Source organism: Musa acuminata, chromosome BXJ3-1 (genome assembly GCF_036884655.1).
Source record: "Musa acuminata AAA Group cultivar baxijiao chromosome BXJ3-1, Cavendish_Baxijiao_AAA, whole genome shotgun sequence".
NCBI classification, from domain to species: domain Eukaryota; kingdom Viridiplantae; phylum Streptophyta; class Magnoliopsida; order Zingiberales; family Musaceae; genus Musa; species Musa acuminata.
The window spans coordinates 1,285,895-1,301,403 of NC_088349.1; the positions used below are offsets into that span (position 1 = coordinate 1,285,895).

At 46.8% G+C, this 15,509-nt stretch overlaps 2 protein-coding genes and 1 long non-coding RNA gene across 5 annotated transcripts; 2 read left to right on the forward strand and 1 right to left on the reverse strand.

The window, feature by feature from the left end:
• Positions 1 to 176: 176 nt before the first annotated feature.
• On the reverse strand, positions 177 to 8,121 carry LOC135629365 (uncharacterized). Of its 3 annotated transcripts, none has more exons than XR_010493212.1 (6): positions 8,006 to 8,066; positions 6,804 to 7,027; positions 1,966 to 2,077; positions 1,736 to 1,867; positions 1,488 to 1,631; positions 177 to 698 (listed from the first exon to the last, which is right to left on the reverse strand). It is a non-coding gene; the product is annotated as an uncharacterized LOC135629365 (long non-coding RNA). The 3 variants fall into 3 exon arrangements; XR_010493211.1 differs by having other exon boundaries at positions 6,763 to 7,027; XR_010493210.1 differs by lacking the exon at positions 6,804 to 7,027 and having other exon boundaries at positions 8,006 to 8,121.
• LOC135629363 (uncharacterized) lies at positions 8,111 to 11,459 on the forward strand. Its single transcript, XM_065136607.1, has 2 exons — positions 8,111 to 8,301; positions 11,074 to 11,459. Exons 1-2 carry the CDS (start codon positions 8,179 to 8,181, stop codon positions 11,188 to 11,190), a joined length of 240 nt encoding a protein of 79 aa, XP_064992679.1. The 5' UTR covers positions 8,111 to 8,178; the 3' UTR covers positions 11,191 to 11,459.
• Positions 11,460 to 12,779: 1,320 nt separating this feature from the next.
• On the forward strand, positions 12,780 to 15,063 carry LOC135628981 (endoglucanase 1-like). Its single transcript, XM_065136032.1, has 8 exons — positions 12,780 to 13,042; positions 13,120 to 13,329; positions 13,404 to 13,604; positions 13,689 to 13,781; positions 13,869 to 14,030; positions 14,121 to 14,232; positions 14,311 to 14,474; positions 14,566 to 15,063. The coding sequence occupies exons 1-8, from the start codon at positions 12,839 to 12,841 to the stop codon at positions 14,890 to 14,892; spliced, it is 1,473 nt and encodes a 490-aa protein (XP_064992104.1). The 5' UTR covers positions 12,780 to 12,838; the 3' UTR covers positions 14,893 to 15,063.
• Positions 15,064 to 15,509: the final 446 nt, after the last annotated feature.

Genomic DNA, 15,509 nt, shown 5'->3' on the forward strand with positions numbered 1-15,509 from the left:
AAATAGCATGACGGGGCTGCACCCGTCGCTTTTTAGGACATGGAAATGGGTCCTCGAGTGACCATCCTACTTGAACCGATGCATGCTATGGATCATCGTAATAATAAGCATGAACATAATTTTATGTTTTATGGAATTGGTAAAAATATTCGGATGCAATTCAAGTGGAACAGCAATTTAAATTTTTGAATGAAATATCATTAATTAAAATTTTAGGAGACGCTATCCATACAATTAATTTATGACGGACGATAATATTGCTCCGTGATACTAACAAAAATCTCTTTTTCGGTATCAAATGAATGAAGGTTGAACAAAAATGATTTCTTTGATTCACAACGACGACAACTTATTGACGACTGAGTGAAATCGGACGTGAGCAGTTGAAAGAATAAGGTGGGTGGAAAAGCAGACATTTCTGGGGGAGGCGCCTCCATCTTCAATGCTGATACAGATTGGAAAGGGACACACAGCACCAACATCACCATCATAAGTTCCGAGTCTTCATCTAATTCCTGTTTGTCAACTTGTTTGGATCAACACCAACTTGATTGTCGATCTGGGTTTGTGTTTATTGAGAATTTGGATTGTGTGGAAGTTGAAACAGCATCAAACTCTGAGCCCACAAACTCCACGATGAGCACTGTGTGAACAAGCTGTTGTCGTCGCTGTAGCTGCAAATTTACCTCCCGACTCCCCTGCAGAACACCTTAACTATTAGTATCATGTTTTTCCTACATATTAAGACAGAAAATAGTTTCTATTTCAAAATGAAGTTCTCATCAATGTAAACAGTCAACAAGGGTTGCTACTGATGGCACACGTTGACAACATGGAGAAAATTCAACCATCATAATTCCACATGAGATCTTGAGATGACTATTGTGTATATAACACCTACAATGTTTTCAACACCATCTACATGTTTTTTCTTTTCCAAAGCGAGAAAGCAATCGAGCATCTAAAACATAAATTCAGTTTTGTGGAAGCTCATGCTTGGTTGTTTTCATGTCACCAAAGCATGCAGGAATCTGTAGCTATCTTCATCAAAAAAGTAAAAGAAAAAGAAATTTGAGAGATAAGCATGCAGGACTCACCAAAGCATGCAGGAATCTCTAGCTATCTTCATCAAAACTAACCACAAAACACAAATTGATGTTGTCCGAAGGAACTATGGCTTACATTTCTGTTTAACATGAAGATTACACAATTTCTTGAGTTTACTAGTTGGAAGTCTCGAGTCATATTAGAAGCTCTCTGTTTGTATAAGATGCAAAAACAAAAAAAAAAAAAGCAAAGAACCCTACGGTTAGCATAACCAAACACAAAATGTTTTTGACCAACGTATTTCAGCTAATCGTAGCAAAGTATTCCCTAGTGGCCAGATTGTTCAGGGAACCGCAAATTCATCAACCATGACAAGCACAAAAGAAAACAAATCTTAAGATGGCTCTTTAAAATCAGAGATGAATAATTGTCAAGATTACCATTATCCTTCCATGCTCTCCCCTCCAAGCTGAGATTGAGAAACCTTAACTTTACTCTTCGGAAGAGTAATTTGTGAACCATGTTGCAGGGCAGCAGGTGCTTCGTCCAAATCACTACTGTTTCTCCAGCTCCTTAATTTCTGTCTGCCAGAAAATAGATTTTTTACCCTTCATCTTGTAAAATGTGCAAATAGCATATCAGAAGATGTGGTGCAGATAGAAGAAAGAGGGACAAATCATGCACATACCAATCATGCCTAGCCTCCTTATTAACTATGATTTTGGCAACTTTCTTTATAGCCTCCGTTGCCATCTATGTGATGTTCCTATCATACCTTTCAGGCCTGTTATGCTTCCTTTCGAACTTGACAGTTGAGTCCCTGATACGGATAAGAGTTATTAGATAGTGGATCATGTAATCGAATATTCTCAGCTTAAAACAAGAAACACAGAGAAGTATCACATCAAAATCTCCAACCTGTCATATCCTTCTGATGAAATAACCTATATTTCTTTGCCAATTTCACCTTGTGAGCATTTCTCTTCATTTGGAAATTCTTATGATATTTTGATTGGTGGAATCAGAATATCTGCAGATAAACACTCACCAATTACAACAGAAGGCTAGCAAACAGGAAATTCATCATTATGCATCGAAAGCTCATTTATTCATGCTTATATGTGCATTAGACTTGACGAACCACAACAACATACAATGCAAGGAGCGACAGCATCGGTCGTTCCTACACACAAATTGTGAATATATACATATTTGTGAATATCAATCAGAGGCATATGCTGTTCTGCAACGAATTATGTATGGCATGGGGATATCTTGTCTCTGAATCCCTATGTAGTTTGTTCTACATATCAATCCCCTAAAGAGGGCCAGCTAACAAATCAGACACCATGTGATATGAACAAAGTTAAACTGCATACGGTTTAATACTAATCCGATAGTTTATCAGTCCAATCCAGTTATACTGTTCTGATTGTACAATTCTTAATTGGATCAGATAACCAACAACATCAAATCGATGTGCATATGACTAAATCTAATGATCCAATACATTTTAGATATTATCGCTGAAGTTGGAATCATCCAGATTAAATTGGGTTTTCAGTTTAGGACTCTTGTTCTTAATGGAGATTTTTGGTTAATCCTGTAGTGTTATTGGATCACAATTGGCAGGACACCTGTCACTGCTCTTGATTTCAGAGAACATCTCAATCTTCCTTGATCAAGTATCACTTAGCACCCGCCTTATCATATGAAGGCTGTGATATGGGATCATCGTCATTGTTTTTTTATTTTTAAGTAAAATTTCTATTAGTTTAAAGGGTCTTTTACAAATTCTATAAGTTGCCACATGACGACATCTAGAATATTTTTAATTATATTTCCTAGATTAATTATAAAGAAAAAAAGAAGTATATAAAGAAAAAGAGAACAAGAATCATATGGCTGAAAAAAGAAACTGATGAGGATAGTAATTATGATAAGACTCGGCTGACGTCAGCTGGCCCAAATGATGCCTCACAGCACCTGGTCAACGCAGACCGGAGCACCAACCGAGGCGCATTAACGCTTGCTTAGGCTCGGTTCTTCACGCCACTCCAACATCAGGGTCAGACGTTACCGGCCTGCCCCCTGCAAGCGGGCACATTAGGAAACAGTAAGCTTCCCTATAAATACCCTCTCGTTCATCAGGGAGAGGGGGGGTGGGGGACGCACCAAAAAGACTTCTTCATTTGAAATCCCCTTCACATCATCTAACTTGATCGTCGGAGGGGTCGGGTCGAGCTTCCCGACCCGACCTTTGTGCAGGTGCGAAGCCGAAGGTCCCCGCGGGACGCGCAGGCGAGGAGTTCTTGCCCGAAGGAAGCGGCCACCCCGTCCCGATCGGACCACCTCAGCGCGACCACCTCGGCGGGCTCGAGGAACGCCCCAGGGAGATCCCCGTCGTCCAGACCCGAACCGAGCCGCGTCGGCCCCGAGACCACGGCTCCAGGCTGTTTCCCACAACAGATTGGCGCTAGAAGGAGGGCCCGGAATGTCGGGTGATCACCCGAGCGGCTCAGATGAGCCCACGGCTGAGAGGTCGCACCCGATTGAAGCCTCGGGGGAACATCCCCCGCACGGAGACCATCGTGACGAACACCCCGCCACGACCTCAGAACGATATTGGCGAATATTCAACGACCCGGGCTTGTCGCCGCCCGACGGCACCCCAGCTGACTCGACGCTCGTGTCACCCGAGGCCTTTCAGGACCTCGCCCATCAAGTCCGAGCTCTGATGGATAAGGTGCAAACCATTATCCCGCTCGTTTCTCGTTCGGCGCACCCGCCTGCGATCGAACCACTGCGACAACGCAAGGCGCCCGCTTCGCCTCGGGTCCGACCGGCCCCACTCGGGGATCCAGTGATGGCAAACCCGAGCGGCCGCCTGGAACTCGAGGCATTCTCTTCGGTTTCTATGGACTCCCTGCGGGCCCAGTTGCGCTTCGTCAGCCAGCGACTCGACGAGGTGCAGAAAGAGGTTCGCAGGTCCAAGGGAGAGCTCGGGGAGGACGCACACCAAGGGTCTCCCTTCACGCCCGAGATACGGGATCAAACAGTCCCCCCGGATTTCCAGCTCCCCTCTCTGGACGCTTACGATGGCTCCACCGACCTGACGGACCATGCAGTTGCTTTTCGCGCCCAGATGGCGCTATACGGTACCTATGATGCTCTAATGTGCAGAGCGTTTCCCACCACTCTAAGAGGGCCGGCCCACGCGTGGTATGGCGGCCTGAAGACCGGGACTATTGCTTCCTTCGACCAGCTCGTCAATGACTTCGAGCTCCACTTCGTGGCCTATGCACGGCCGAAGCCTTCCGCGGTACTGCTCCTCGGACTCAAACAAAGGGAGGACGAGCCCCTTTCACATTTTGTGGATCGCTTTGCCACGCAAATCCGGGGTTTGTCGGACACTCACCCCTCTCTGTTAGTGCAGACGTTTATGATAGGCTTGCGACCTTCCAGATTCCTCTGATCCCTCGCGGAGCGACCTCCCACCACGGTGCCAGAGATGCTTCAGCGGGCTGACCGGTACATCACAACGGAGGCCTGGGCGATCGTGAGGAGAAGGGACGACTTCCGACCGCGGGCTCCATAAGAAAGGTCAAGCACCCGCGATGGCTACCCGATGTAGTCCTCATGAAAATAAATCTAAGCCGTGCCTCAGTCTCTTCCGAGCGAAGGTTCAGTATCTGCCTGACCCCCTCTCGGCTCGCGGTTAGCCCCGACTTAAACCCTTCTGAATCTACACGGCTCGGCCGAAGACTGCCGAGTTCACCTCAGTGCGGCCTGCCCGCCTGAGCCGTGTCCCTCGGCCGCAGACTGCCCTAGTCCCACCTCAGTGCGGCCTGCCCGCCTGAGCCGTGCCCCTCGGCCTGAGCCATATCCCTCGGCCGTAAACTGCCGAGTTCACCTCAGCGTGGCCTCCCCGCCTGAGCCGTGTCCCTCGGCCCGAGCCGTATCCCTCGGCCGAAGGCTGCCGAGTTCACCTCAGTGCGGCTTGCCCGCCTGAGCCGTGTCCCTCGGCCGCAAACTGCCCTAGTCCACCTCAGGGCGGCCTCCCCGCCCGAGCTGTGTCCCTCGGCCTGAGCCATGTCCCTCGACCGAAGACTGCCGAGTTCACCTCAGCGCGCCCTGCCCGCCTGAGCTGTGTCCCTCGGCCTGAGCCACGTCCCTCGGCCGAAGACTGCCCGAGTCCACCTCAGCACGGCCTGCCCGCCTGAGCTGTGTCCCTCGGCTTGAGCCGTGTCCCTCGGCCGAAGACTGCCCGAGACCACACCTGCGCGGCCTGCCCGCCTGCGTCGTGCTCCTCAGTCGCATGATCCCCGAGACACACCTGCGCGGCCAGCCCGCCTACGTCGTGCTCCTCGGCTCCATGCTCCCTGAGATCACACCTGCGCGGCCAGCCCGCTTGCGTCGTGCTCCTCGGCTCCATGCTCCCCTAGACACACCTGCGCGGCCAACCCACTTGCGTCGTGCTCCTCGGCCCCATGCTTCCTGAGACACACCTGTGCGGCCAGCCCGCCTGCGTCGTGCTCCTCGGCTCCATGCCCCCCGAGACACACCCGCGTGGCCAGCCCACCTGCGTCGTGCTCCTCGGCCCCATGCTCCCCAAGACACACCTGCACGGCCAGCCCGCCTGCGTCGTGCTCCTCGGCTCCATGCTTCCCGAGACACACCTGCGCGGCCAGCCCGCCTGTCGTGCTCCTCGGCCCCATGCTCCCCGAGACACACCTGCGCGGCCAGCCCGCCTGCGTCGTGCTCCTCGGCTCCATGCTCCCCGAGACCGCGCCTTCGCGGCCAGCCCGCCTGAAAGCTGAAGCCATGCCTCGGACTCCCGACGCATAGCTTCTTTCCGGGGGGGAATATGATAAGGATAGTAATTATGATAAGACTCGGCCGACGTCAGCTGGCCCAAATGACGCCTCACAGCACCTGGTCAACGCAAACCGGAGCGCCGACCGAGGCGCATTAACGCCTGCTCAGGCTCGGTTCTTCACGCCACGCCATCACCAGGGTCAGACGTTACCAGCCTGCCCTCTACAAGCGGGCACATCAAGAAACAGTAAGCTTCCCTATAAATACCCTCTCGTTCATCAGGGAGAAGGGGGGTGGGGGGCGCACCAAAAAGACTTCTTCGTCTGAAATCCCCTTCTCATCATCTAACTTGATCGTCGGAGGGGTCGGGTCGAGCTTCCCGACCCGACCTTTGTGCAGGTGCGAAGCCGAAGGTCCCCACGGGACGCGCAGGCGAGGAGTTCTTGCCCGGAGGAAGTGGCCACCCCGTCCCGATCGGACCACCTCAGCGCGACCACCTCGGCGGGCTCGAGGAATGCCCCAGGGAGATCCCCGTCGTCCGAACCCGAACCGAGCCACGTCGGCCCCGAGGCCACGGCTCCAGGCTGTTTCCCACAACAGAAACCATCGAGCACTAAGAAGAAAAAAATATTTAGTAGATGAATCTGAAACTTATCTTCTTTAAAGAAGACAAAAGATATCCACTTCCTGTGGACATGTTGGTAGGATCCAGCTTTGGTACCAAATATGATATTGGATAACCTAAAGAGTGAATTTTCTAATGTGATGGGAGAATTGGGAGGGGAGTAGGTAATAATAAACAAAGGGGCAAAACAAATAGAGAAGTGAGAAAACACAATTCACAAAAGATTTAATTCTTGCAATAGAAAAAATGGATGTTGTAAATTCAAAACTTACCAATTCGGTCAAAGAGGAAAGCCTTAAATCGTCCAACTCACATGTGTTAATGAGAAGTTGAAGTTGCAAATATACTCCATAATGGTCGAGCTTGAGCAGATGTAGATGATCGACTCTTGAATGAATAGGAATTTAGTTTCCTTATAATGTATGAGTGGTGCGACCCCATAATTTTCCCTGATGTGAGATACAGGACTTGGAGTGGGATCCAAGACCAATCACTCCTCCTTCCTCTCCGCTCCTGAAAAGTAGATCATCTACATCCCTGTTGAAGCGCAACCATCTTAAGCCAACTTGCAATGAAGACTTGCAGTTCCACTTCTCAACAACACAAGCTATTCAATTGGACGATTCAAGGTTTTTCTCACTGACCAAATTGGTAAACGTTGAATTTGCAGTACTTGTTTTTTCTATTACAGGATTTAAAATTTATGTGAATCAGATTTTCTAGTCTCCTCTCTCTCTCTCTTTCTCTCTCTCTCTCTCTCTCTCTCTCTCTATTTTGGCCTTTTTTTTTGTCTCTTATGGCCTACTTACCACCCAATTCTCCCATCACATTAAACGTCACTCTAAATGTTTTCCTACTCCACAAACAATGGTGATGTCGTAACAACAATAACTAAATAGTAGAAGTTGAAAATATTATACAACTCAGAAGCAAATTTAGAGCACGAAACAAAAAAGAAAAAGAAAAGAACACAGCAAACTACATGAACGTCGATACACACAACAATACAAAGGTAACAGAAGAAATTCTAGGAAGTCCAAAGGCAGTGATCTTGACACTAACAAGAAACTACAGTTTGAGATAAAAAGTACAAAGAAACAGTGATTGCAAATATAACATGGTTTAAAGTTCGCTAAAAATGTATAAATGATGAAAGATTTTGTTACATGATATCAAACGAGGGTTGGGGCACGCAAGAAATCCCTGCAGATTATTCTACTTCGAATGCTCATGTCTGGATCATCGTATCCACATGATTCTGATTTTTGAATCAATGGTGTGATATCATGACTAAGTAGAGGCTCCAACAATTCAGATGGGAAGCATGAAAATTGCAGGAGAACAACAGAAATCACACGAGCGAAGACAATTAACAAATTGCAAATCCGATTTGCTATATTACAGAACAAATAAATCAAGTAAAAGCCGACGGCTTTGCAACCCTAGAAAAACCCTAGTGATGGCAACAGAGATAAAGACATGGAGAGAGAGAGAGAGAGAGAGAGAGAGAGGTACCATGGGGAAGGATGGCCAAAGGTCGGAGGTCACAGGAGGCGGCAGAGGACACGCAGCCAATAGCGGCTCGATATCCATATAGATCCACAGAACCCGCGGTTTGGTTTAGAATACCGGTTCAAGAAACCCGACCCACTTTGAGCTGCCAGCGTGAGAGAGAGAGAGAGACAGAGATGGGGTTCCTCTTCCGAGTGAGGTTGGCGTCCTTCTTTGCGGGCGCCGCCGCGGCGTCCCTTGCCGGCTTCTGTCTCCTTTACAAGGATTACATGCTCGCCCACGACGCCATCGCCCAACAGGTTCCTCCTGCATCCTATCTTTCTTTACATCCACTAAGCCTTCTATGAACGATGCACCATTTTCTTCGATCCCATGGCTTGTTGATCGATCGATCGATCGATTCACATAGGGAAATTGGACCGATAGCAGGATATAATTAGAAAGCCTAGAGGAGGTTAATGTAAAGGGGAATCCATTCGCAAAGGCCTAAATGTTTGGGACGTGAGATCCTGTACTGTGGAGATGCCGAATCACTTTGACAAGATGTCTACTTTATATAAGAGATTGGTGCTTGGTGAATCGAGTCCATTGTACTTTAATGTGATTGTGTTCGTGATTGGTTCTTTCATGTCTTCTTGAGATGATTACATTAGAGAAATTTGTTTGGAGAGATCCCTTTTCATCTGATATAAAATGAGTGTGATTGTGTTCTTGGTTATGCACCTTTTATGCTCTGGTCCTTTCATGTCTTCCTGAGATAATTACATAGAGAAATTTGTTTCAAAAAATCCCTAGTCTGATACAAAATGGATGTGATTGTGTTCGTGGTAATGCACTTTTGTGCTCTGGTTCTTTCATGTCTTCTTGAGATAATTACATAGAGAAATTTGTTTGGAGAGTTCCTTATTTTCTGATATAAGCTGTGACACAGGGATAGTCAACGTCGAGCTTGTCTATTCTGATATGCGATCTTTCTGCTTTGATGCTTTAAATTGCTGAATTTCCTCTGAATGATATTTATGGCCAAAAGATAATTATGTTTAGTAACAAAAGACAGTTTTTTCATCCTATGTGAAATAAGTTCAATAACTTTCTGTACTTCTTTACGGAAAATTAAGCCCTTTGAGCTTTCCATGGTTATCTTTGTTTCTTTTTCTAAGCACTGTCTCTAAATCCATTAAGTACTATCCAAGTTATTATTCATGATTATTCTACTTTGATATCAGTTCTATTTTAGTTACTTGTTCATCTGTCAGACATAAGTTTCCAAAATTGGAAAATCTCTTGTCTCCTTTTCTTTCTTGTTTTCTTAGAGACATCCTCAAATCAAAGGGGTGCATTCTCTCTTATTCTTGCTTGAATGTATTGGGTTTGTTTACTGTTACATTTTGTGCTTGATTAGTAAACTGTCTAGTATAGCAGGTCAGAGAAGGATATACTTTCTGTCAAAGAAGTTTATTTTTTAGTATTTACATTTTTGTTTCATATACAAAAAGTTGATAATGAGAAAAGTTATCGTGACCTCCTAGTCGACCGTATCGGATTGGATGAATGGAAACAAAATGAGATTTCCTTATAGCTCATCTGAAATAATTATTCCATGATCTAAATACATGTATGCTGTCTTTTATTTTATTTTATACTTTATGTAATACAGACAATCTAATATAAGAATAACAAACCATTCTCTAAGAAGAAAATTCACAAAAGTGCATCAAACAAAAATAAATAACACTGAGGAATGAGTCAAAAGTCCAAGTATAAGACATGGGCATAAGTATGGATGGTACAGGAGTTATATGTCTTGAGCAACCCAATATGTGTTGAAAAGTATTTGAGAAGTTTCGATGTCGACATGACACTGATATGGCAAGTATCTTGAGGAACCTATGCTTCGCATATTTTCTTAGTTTGGTCATAAGGAAAAAAAAAAGGGTTCAGATCCTTAATGACAAATAATTGGAGCTCCCAAGATGAGCTGAATGAGAGTTGGATACAATTATACAAGGATAAAGAAGATGGCATCATTTGACAAACTGTATGGGTTTGGTTCCAAGCGATCAGCAGCCATAGTGGAATAATGATTGTTATGGACAAGCATATGTCCGCCAAAAGGTCACTAGCAAAGTCACATGCTTCCGTTGTTGCCTAAAGGAACTCATAGTTACATGCCAAGATACTATGTTTTGGAAGTGATCAACAACAAAGGTATTAAGTATTTTTGCTCATAAAATAATCATGTTTTGTTGGAGATTACAAAGATATAAGGTACTTGTCGAGTTTGCATGGACAGCTTCGTGGGTATAGGCCTTCATTGGAGGTTGTTTCTAAGTATTTTTTTCTAATTTACAAAACCATCTTTCTATAATGGTTGAACCCTGCATATATGTAACATGCACAAAGGTTCAATGCTATTATGTCCTATGACGTTGTAAGGAAGTAGGAATCATTGACAAAACAGTTAGAACTTACATCGAAAATGTATTTACAAGTCCAACACCATGCCCATGTTAAAAACTACTTCAGGAAAAATAAATGAGAAAGCACAAATAAGGCCAATCTCAATGACCAGTAGCGAGAGGTCAATTTTGCAGAAATACTTTTATGATGCCCCTGTCTAACTTCATTTCAGTTAAAATAATTTCTGTTTTTCGTAGTTGACCGTATCACATTTTTGTTTCTTCTTGTTACTTTACATGAGCTGGTTGTCATACTTGGCCTAAATCCAAACTACAAAATCCTGCTTCCAAGGCTCTTAGTTCATATTCTTAACTATGGCCATATTTTTTGATCGATCAAGTTGGTGACAGACCTGAAGTTTGAAATTGATATGTCAAAGATGGCTTTTGTGATGTCAAATTTGCTTGGAGGTTCAGACTTAAAATGGTGCACAGTGATATGCTAGAAACAAATTCTTACCATGTTTTCTTTTGTAGGTTCTGCTACTTTTTGCTTATCTATTTATTGCAGTCGCCCTCAATCTATATTATTTTACTTTAATGTTGCCTGTTATTTAGATGGTTTTATAAATTGTTTTAGTAATAGTGACTCATAGTTACTTGCTTCTCCAGGCTAAAGGTGTTTATGAAGATTTTGATGAACGATTTGAATCTCTTAACAAGCGTGTCACGGCATTGGAAAATCAGAAGAAATCGGAGACCACAAAACCTGCAGAGATTTTTGACTAGCTAGACATGTTTGTTGCTTTTCAAGCAGCCATTTTGCTTCCTCCAAGATAACGATGCTGAAGAAATCACAACATTCGATTCGAGTTGGAAGTAAAAGAAGTCTTAAAAATTTTATTCATGCACTTCGCAATGTTGTTTTGGTGTTCTTCCATTTTTGTACAAGGTGCAGCCATTTTAACTAATCATGGATGGCTGTCTGTCATAATTGCTATCGGACGGACGCATACCTCACGGTAATGTATACATCCAAGAAGATTGGGTTTTCGCTGTGTTTCGGTGAGTTTGGTATCGAAATCACCGGTTTCAACTCTCAAATCATACTTCCTGCTGTATGCCAATTCCACTGTCCTTGTTTTCTAGTTGAGCATGATGCATACTAATTACATGTTCTTGATTTTGTTAGGGTTATTATTCTACACAAAGTTGAACAGCAAGAAAAAGATATAGCAGTTGAGAGTACAATTAGATTTTTTCCCTTTTAGAAGACTTTGATGCCAAAAAGAACAATTTAGAGAATCAACAAAATTTTCTTCGTTCCACATGTCACGGGCCACAACCTGCTCACGCAGCAACACTCAAAGACACCGGAAATCTCGGACTCCAAATCTAACTCTTCGATCTGTCTATCTGCTGTTCCTGTCAACGGGAACAACAACCTTTATGGCCTCCAACCCAAATATTTTGCTTGCTCAACTCAATCCCCCAACCTAATAACTGGAGCCTCGAATCGGTCGATCAGATAGTTTAGAGTGTCAACGGACCCAACATTTTGCTTCCTCAAACTCCAACCCAACCTCACAGTGGTCACAACGTGATTCATTGTATCCATTACTCAATGCAAGCAATTTACCATTGAGGAGGCCATGACAAACCCAAACCACATTACGAGCCACCCGGTGGCTCGTGACGCTCGCACCCCACCGTGCCGCTCCATTAAGCCGCCCCTCCAAAGTCACAACCCGAGCGGCGACATGTCACGGGCACGGAAGCATTCCTTGGGACCTCTGCGTCTCCCTCGCCTGTGACACCCCCCGAAAGCACATGGAATCCTATGCTGCAGCACTACGCATACATTCACAGCAGCCTCTCCTTTGCCACTGTTCATGAGCTCCTCTATTGCCTGAGCTCTTTCTTCTTTCCTTATCTTTCGCATGTGATTTCACCCCCCTTTATTCGTCCGTGACTTACTACTACCGGACAAGGAAGTATGAGGAAGTAGAGGACAAGGAAGGGCGAAGGGGGAGAAAGAGTGAGATGAAATGTGTGCCATATCATGGCCGTGATAGCCTCAAATTACGGCGTTCGACGGCCCTCGTTACCGCCATCTTATGTGGGCGTTGTCCGCTGAGGAAGACGACTCGGCTTAACCCGTCCTTTTCTCTTCCAGTTTCTTACCTTAAACGTGGGTATTAGTCTTACTTAATTCGTCGAATTGGGTTTGAGTCGTGTCGTCGTTCTCAACGTGTCAATCCGTGTTCCGGTTTCACGCAGCTAATCCCGTGACCATGAACGCCTCCCCCATGCCGACGCCGTCTTTCTGTTACCTCCAACGAACAACTGCCGGAGACCCACCTCCTCGTTCCCCTATAAAGCTTCTCCCAGTAGCCACCATGCTCTCCCCACCATCTCTCAACTCAGCGTAAACAGAATGGCCGCCAAAGGCTTCCTGTTCTTGTCGCTGATGAGCCTCAGCTTGCTCCATTCCCCTTCTCCGGCCTCCGCCTTCAACTATGCCGACGCTCTCGCCAAGTCTATCCTCTTCTTTGAGGGCCAGCGCTCCGGGAAGCTCCCCGCTAACCAGCGCGTCACATGGCGAGGCGACTCCGGCCTCTCTGACGGCTCCTCTTGCAATGTCTGCACCCGTGACAGTGCATTTGAGTTCCTGTCGTTGCCGTGCTTACGAAGGCTTTGCATGGGCGTGCGTTGCAGGTGGATCTGGTCGGCGGCTACTACGACGCCGGGGACAACGTCAAGTTCGGCCTCCCGATGGCCTTCACGACGACGATGCTGGCGTGGAGCATCATCGAGTTCGGTGGGCTGATGCATGGTGAGCTCGGAAACGCCAAGGCCGCGCTCCGCTGGGGCACGGACTACCTCCTCAAGGCCGCCACCGCCGCCCCCGACGCTTTATACGTTCAGGTGATCGACGAAGACGTCGAGGCATGGGTTGCTGCGGCAGCACCGCGTCTTACTCCTTTTCCCGTGCATTGCAGGTGGCGGACCCGAACCAGGATCACCGATGCTGGGAGAGACCGGAAGACATGGACACCCCTCGCAACGTTTACAAGGTGACGAGCCAAAACCCCGGCTCCGACGTCGCGGCCGAGACCGCCGCGGCGCTGGCGGCGGCTTCCATTGTCTTCAAGGATTCCGACCCAGCTTACTCTTCCAAGTTACTCCACACTGCCACCCAAGTAAGCGTACGAGGACATGGCGGATTCCGATCTGCCTTTTAGTTCCATGATTCCATCTGACGGTGAACGATTCCCGCGCTGCAGGTTTTCGATTTCGCTAACCGGTACAGAGGGTCATACAGCGATTCACTGAGCTCGGTGGCGTGCCCATTTTACTGCTCCTATTCTGGTTATAACGTAAGAGGCTTGATCTGCTGCAAGCTACGAACTTGGCCTCGATTGACTTCTGCAGCAACTGCTGACTAAAACTTGATGTGCAACCAGGACGAACTTCTATGGGGAGCTTCCTGGCTTCACCAGGCGTCGCAGGACGTCTCCTTCATGTCGTACATCGAGTCCAACGGCCACACTCTGGGAGCAGAAGATGATGACTACTCCTTCAGCTGGGACGACAAGCGCGTGGGCACCAAAATTCTTCTTTCCAAGGTAGTGACGATGAAGTCTTCCTCGGAGAGCTTCCCTTCTTGCTAGCTCAGCGTAAAGAGATTTGAGTTCTCCGTCTGGGTATCTGCGCAGGGATTCTTGCAGAACGGGATTGAAGTGCTGCAGTTGTACAAAGCGCATTCGGACAACTACATCTGCTCACTGGTGCCAGGAACGAGCAGCTTCCAAGCCCAGTACACACCAGGTTGGTGCTGCTCATCACCCGTCTTCCAAAGCCGTGTCCTCGAGGCCAAGACTAACCATATCACGTTCTTGTGATTAGGGGGGCTCCTCTACAAGGAAAGCGGGAGCAACCTGCAGTACGTGACATCCACCGCCTTCCTTCTTCTGACCTACGCCAAGTACCTCGACTCTAACGGGGGATCGGTCTTATGCGGCACGTCGAAGGTGGCCGCCGCCGACCTCGTCTCCGTAGCCAAGAAACAGGTGCGTTAAACAAGGATCAGGAGTTGGAAGCAAGAAATGTAAGCTTCGGCAACCATGCAGCTTGCTGACGTACTCAACTACGAAATGGCAGGTCGATTACATACTGGGAAACAACCCGGCGAAGATGTCGTACATGGTGGGGTTCGGGAGCAGATACCCGCAGCACGTCCACCACCGCGGCTCGTCGCTGCCGTCGGTGCGCGCCCACCCGGGCCGCATCGCCTGCAGCGAGGGGTTCCAGTACCTGTATTCGGGGTCGCCGAACCCGAACGTCCTCGTCGGCGCCGTCCTCGGCGGCCCGGACAGCCAGGACCACTTCGCGGACGACAGGAACAATTACCAGCAATCGGAGCCGGCGACTTATATCAATGCACCGATGGTGGGAGCTCTGGCCTTCTTCGCGGGGACGCCGATGTAGTGGGCTTGGCCGTGGCGTGGCGGTGGATAGTATGCAGCATGGTAGAGTGGGATTTAGCAGTGTCAAGCTCCCCTGACCATGCAACCAAATTAGCTATCTTGTCATCTACATAACCCAGATGCTTGTACTATGTTATCTTATTATGATCACTGCAACTCACGACCCACTGCACTTCGCTGTTGTTGTACCTAAATACTTGTGATACGAACCTAATCGTTAAACAATTGGTAACTAATAACTAATGGAATCAGATACACCTAAAATATTGACAATAAATTGAGAGTTCAACACACCATCCGATAATAAAAATCTAATTGTTTTTACCATCAGCAAACAAAGGCCTTAGAATCGAGTTCCATCATCTGACAAAATAGATATTCATCTTGTCATCTCATTTAACAGTACAAATTAATTTGATCATAAAACTCAGAGCTAGCATATGATGGAAATCATCACAAACGGTATGATCCGAGAACAGATGGCCAAAACCAGTCAGGTCAATTATCGTAAAGCATTCTGTGCAACCACGCATCATATGAACTAACGAAGTAAAATAAAATTTGCCTTTGGCAGGAGGAAGATTTTAGACCTCCAACTGCTTGATGGAAGCTGATAGG

What these genes read in the sequence shown, in the direction of transcription:
- LOC135628981 (XM_065136032.1), top strand. Translation starts at nt 12,839, where the DNA reads ATGGCCGCCAAAGGCTTCCTGTTCTTGTCGCTGATGAGCCTCAGCTTG. An exon ending in CCAAAATTCTTCTTTCCAAG is followed by an intron (nt 14,031 to 14,120) that starts GTAGTGACGATG and finishes GTATCTGCGCAG; the next exon opens with GGATTCTTGCAGAACGGGAT. An exon ending in CCAAGCCCAGTACACACCAG is followed by an intron (nt 14,233 to 14,310) that starts GTTGGTGCTGCT and finishes TCTTGTGATTAG; the next exon opens with GGGGGCTCCTCTACAAGGAA.
- LOC135629363 (XM_065136607.1), top strand. Translation starts at nt 8,179, where the DNA reads ATGGGGTTCCTCTTCCGAGTGAGGTTGGCGTCCTTCTTTGCGGGCGCC. An exon ending in ACGACGCCATCGCCCAACAG is followed by an intron (nt 8,302 to 11,073) that starts GTTCCTCCTGCA and finishes TTGCTTCTCCAG; the next exon opens with GCTAAAGGTGTTTATGAAGA.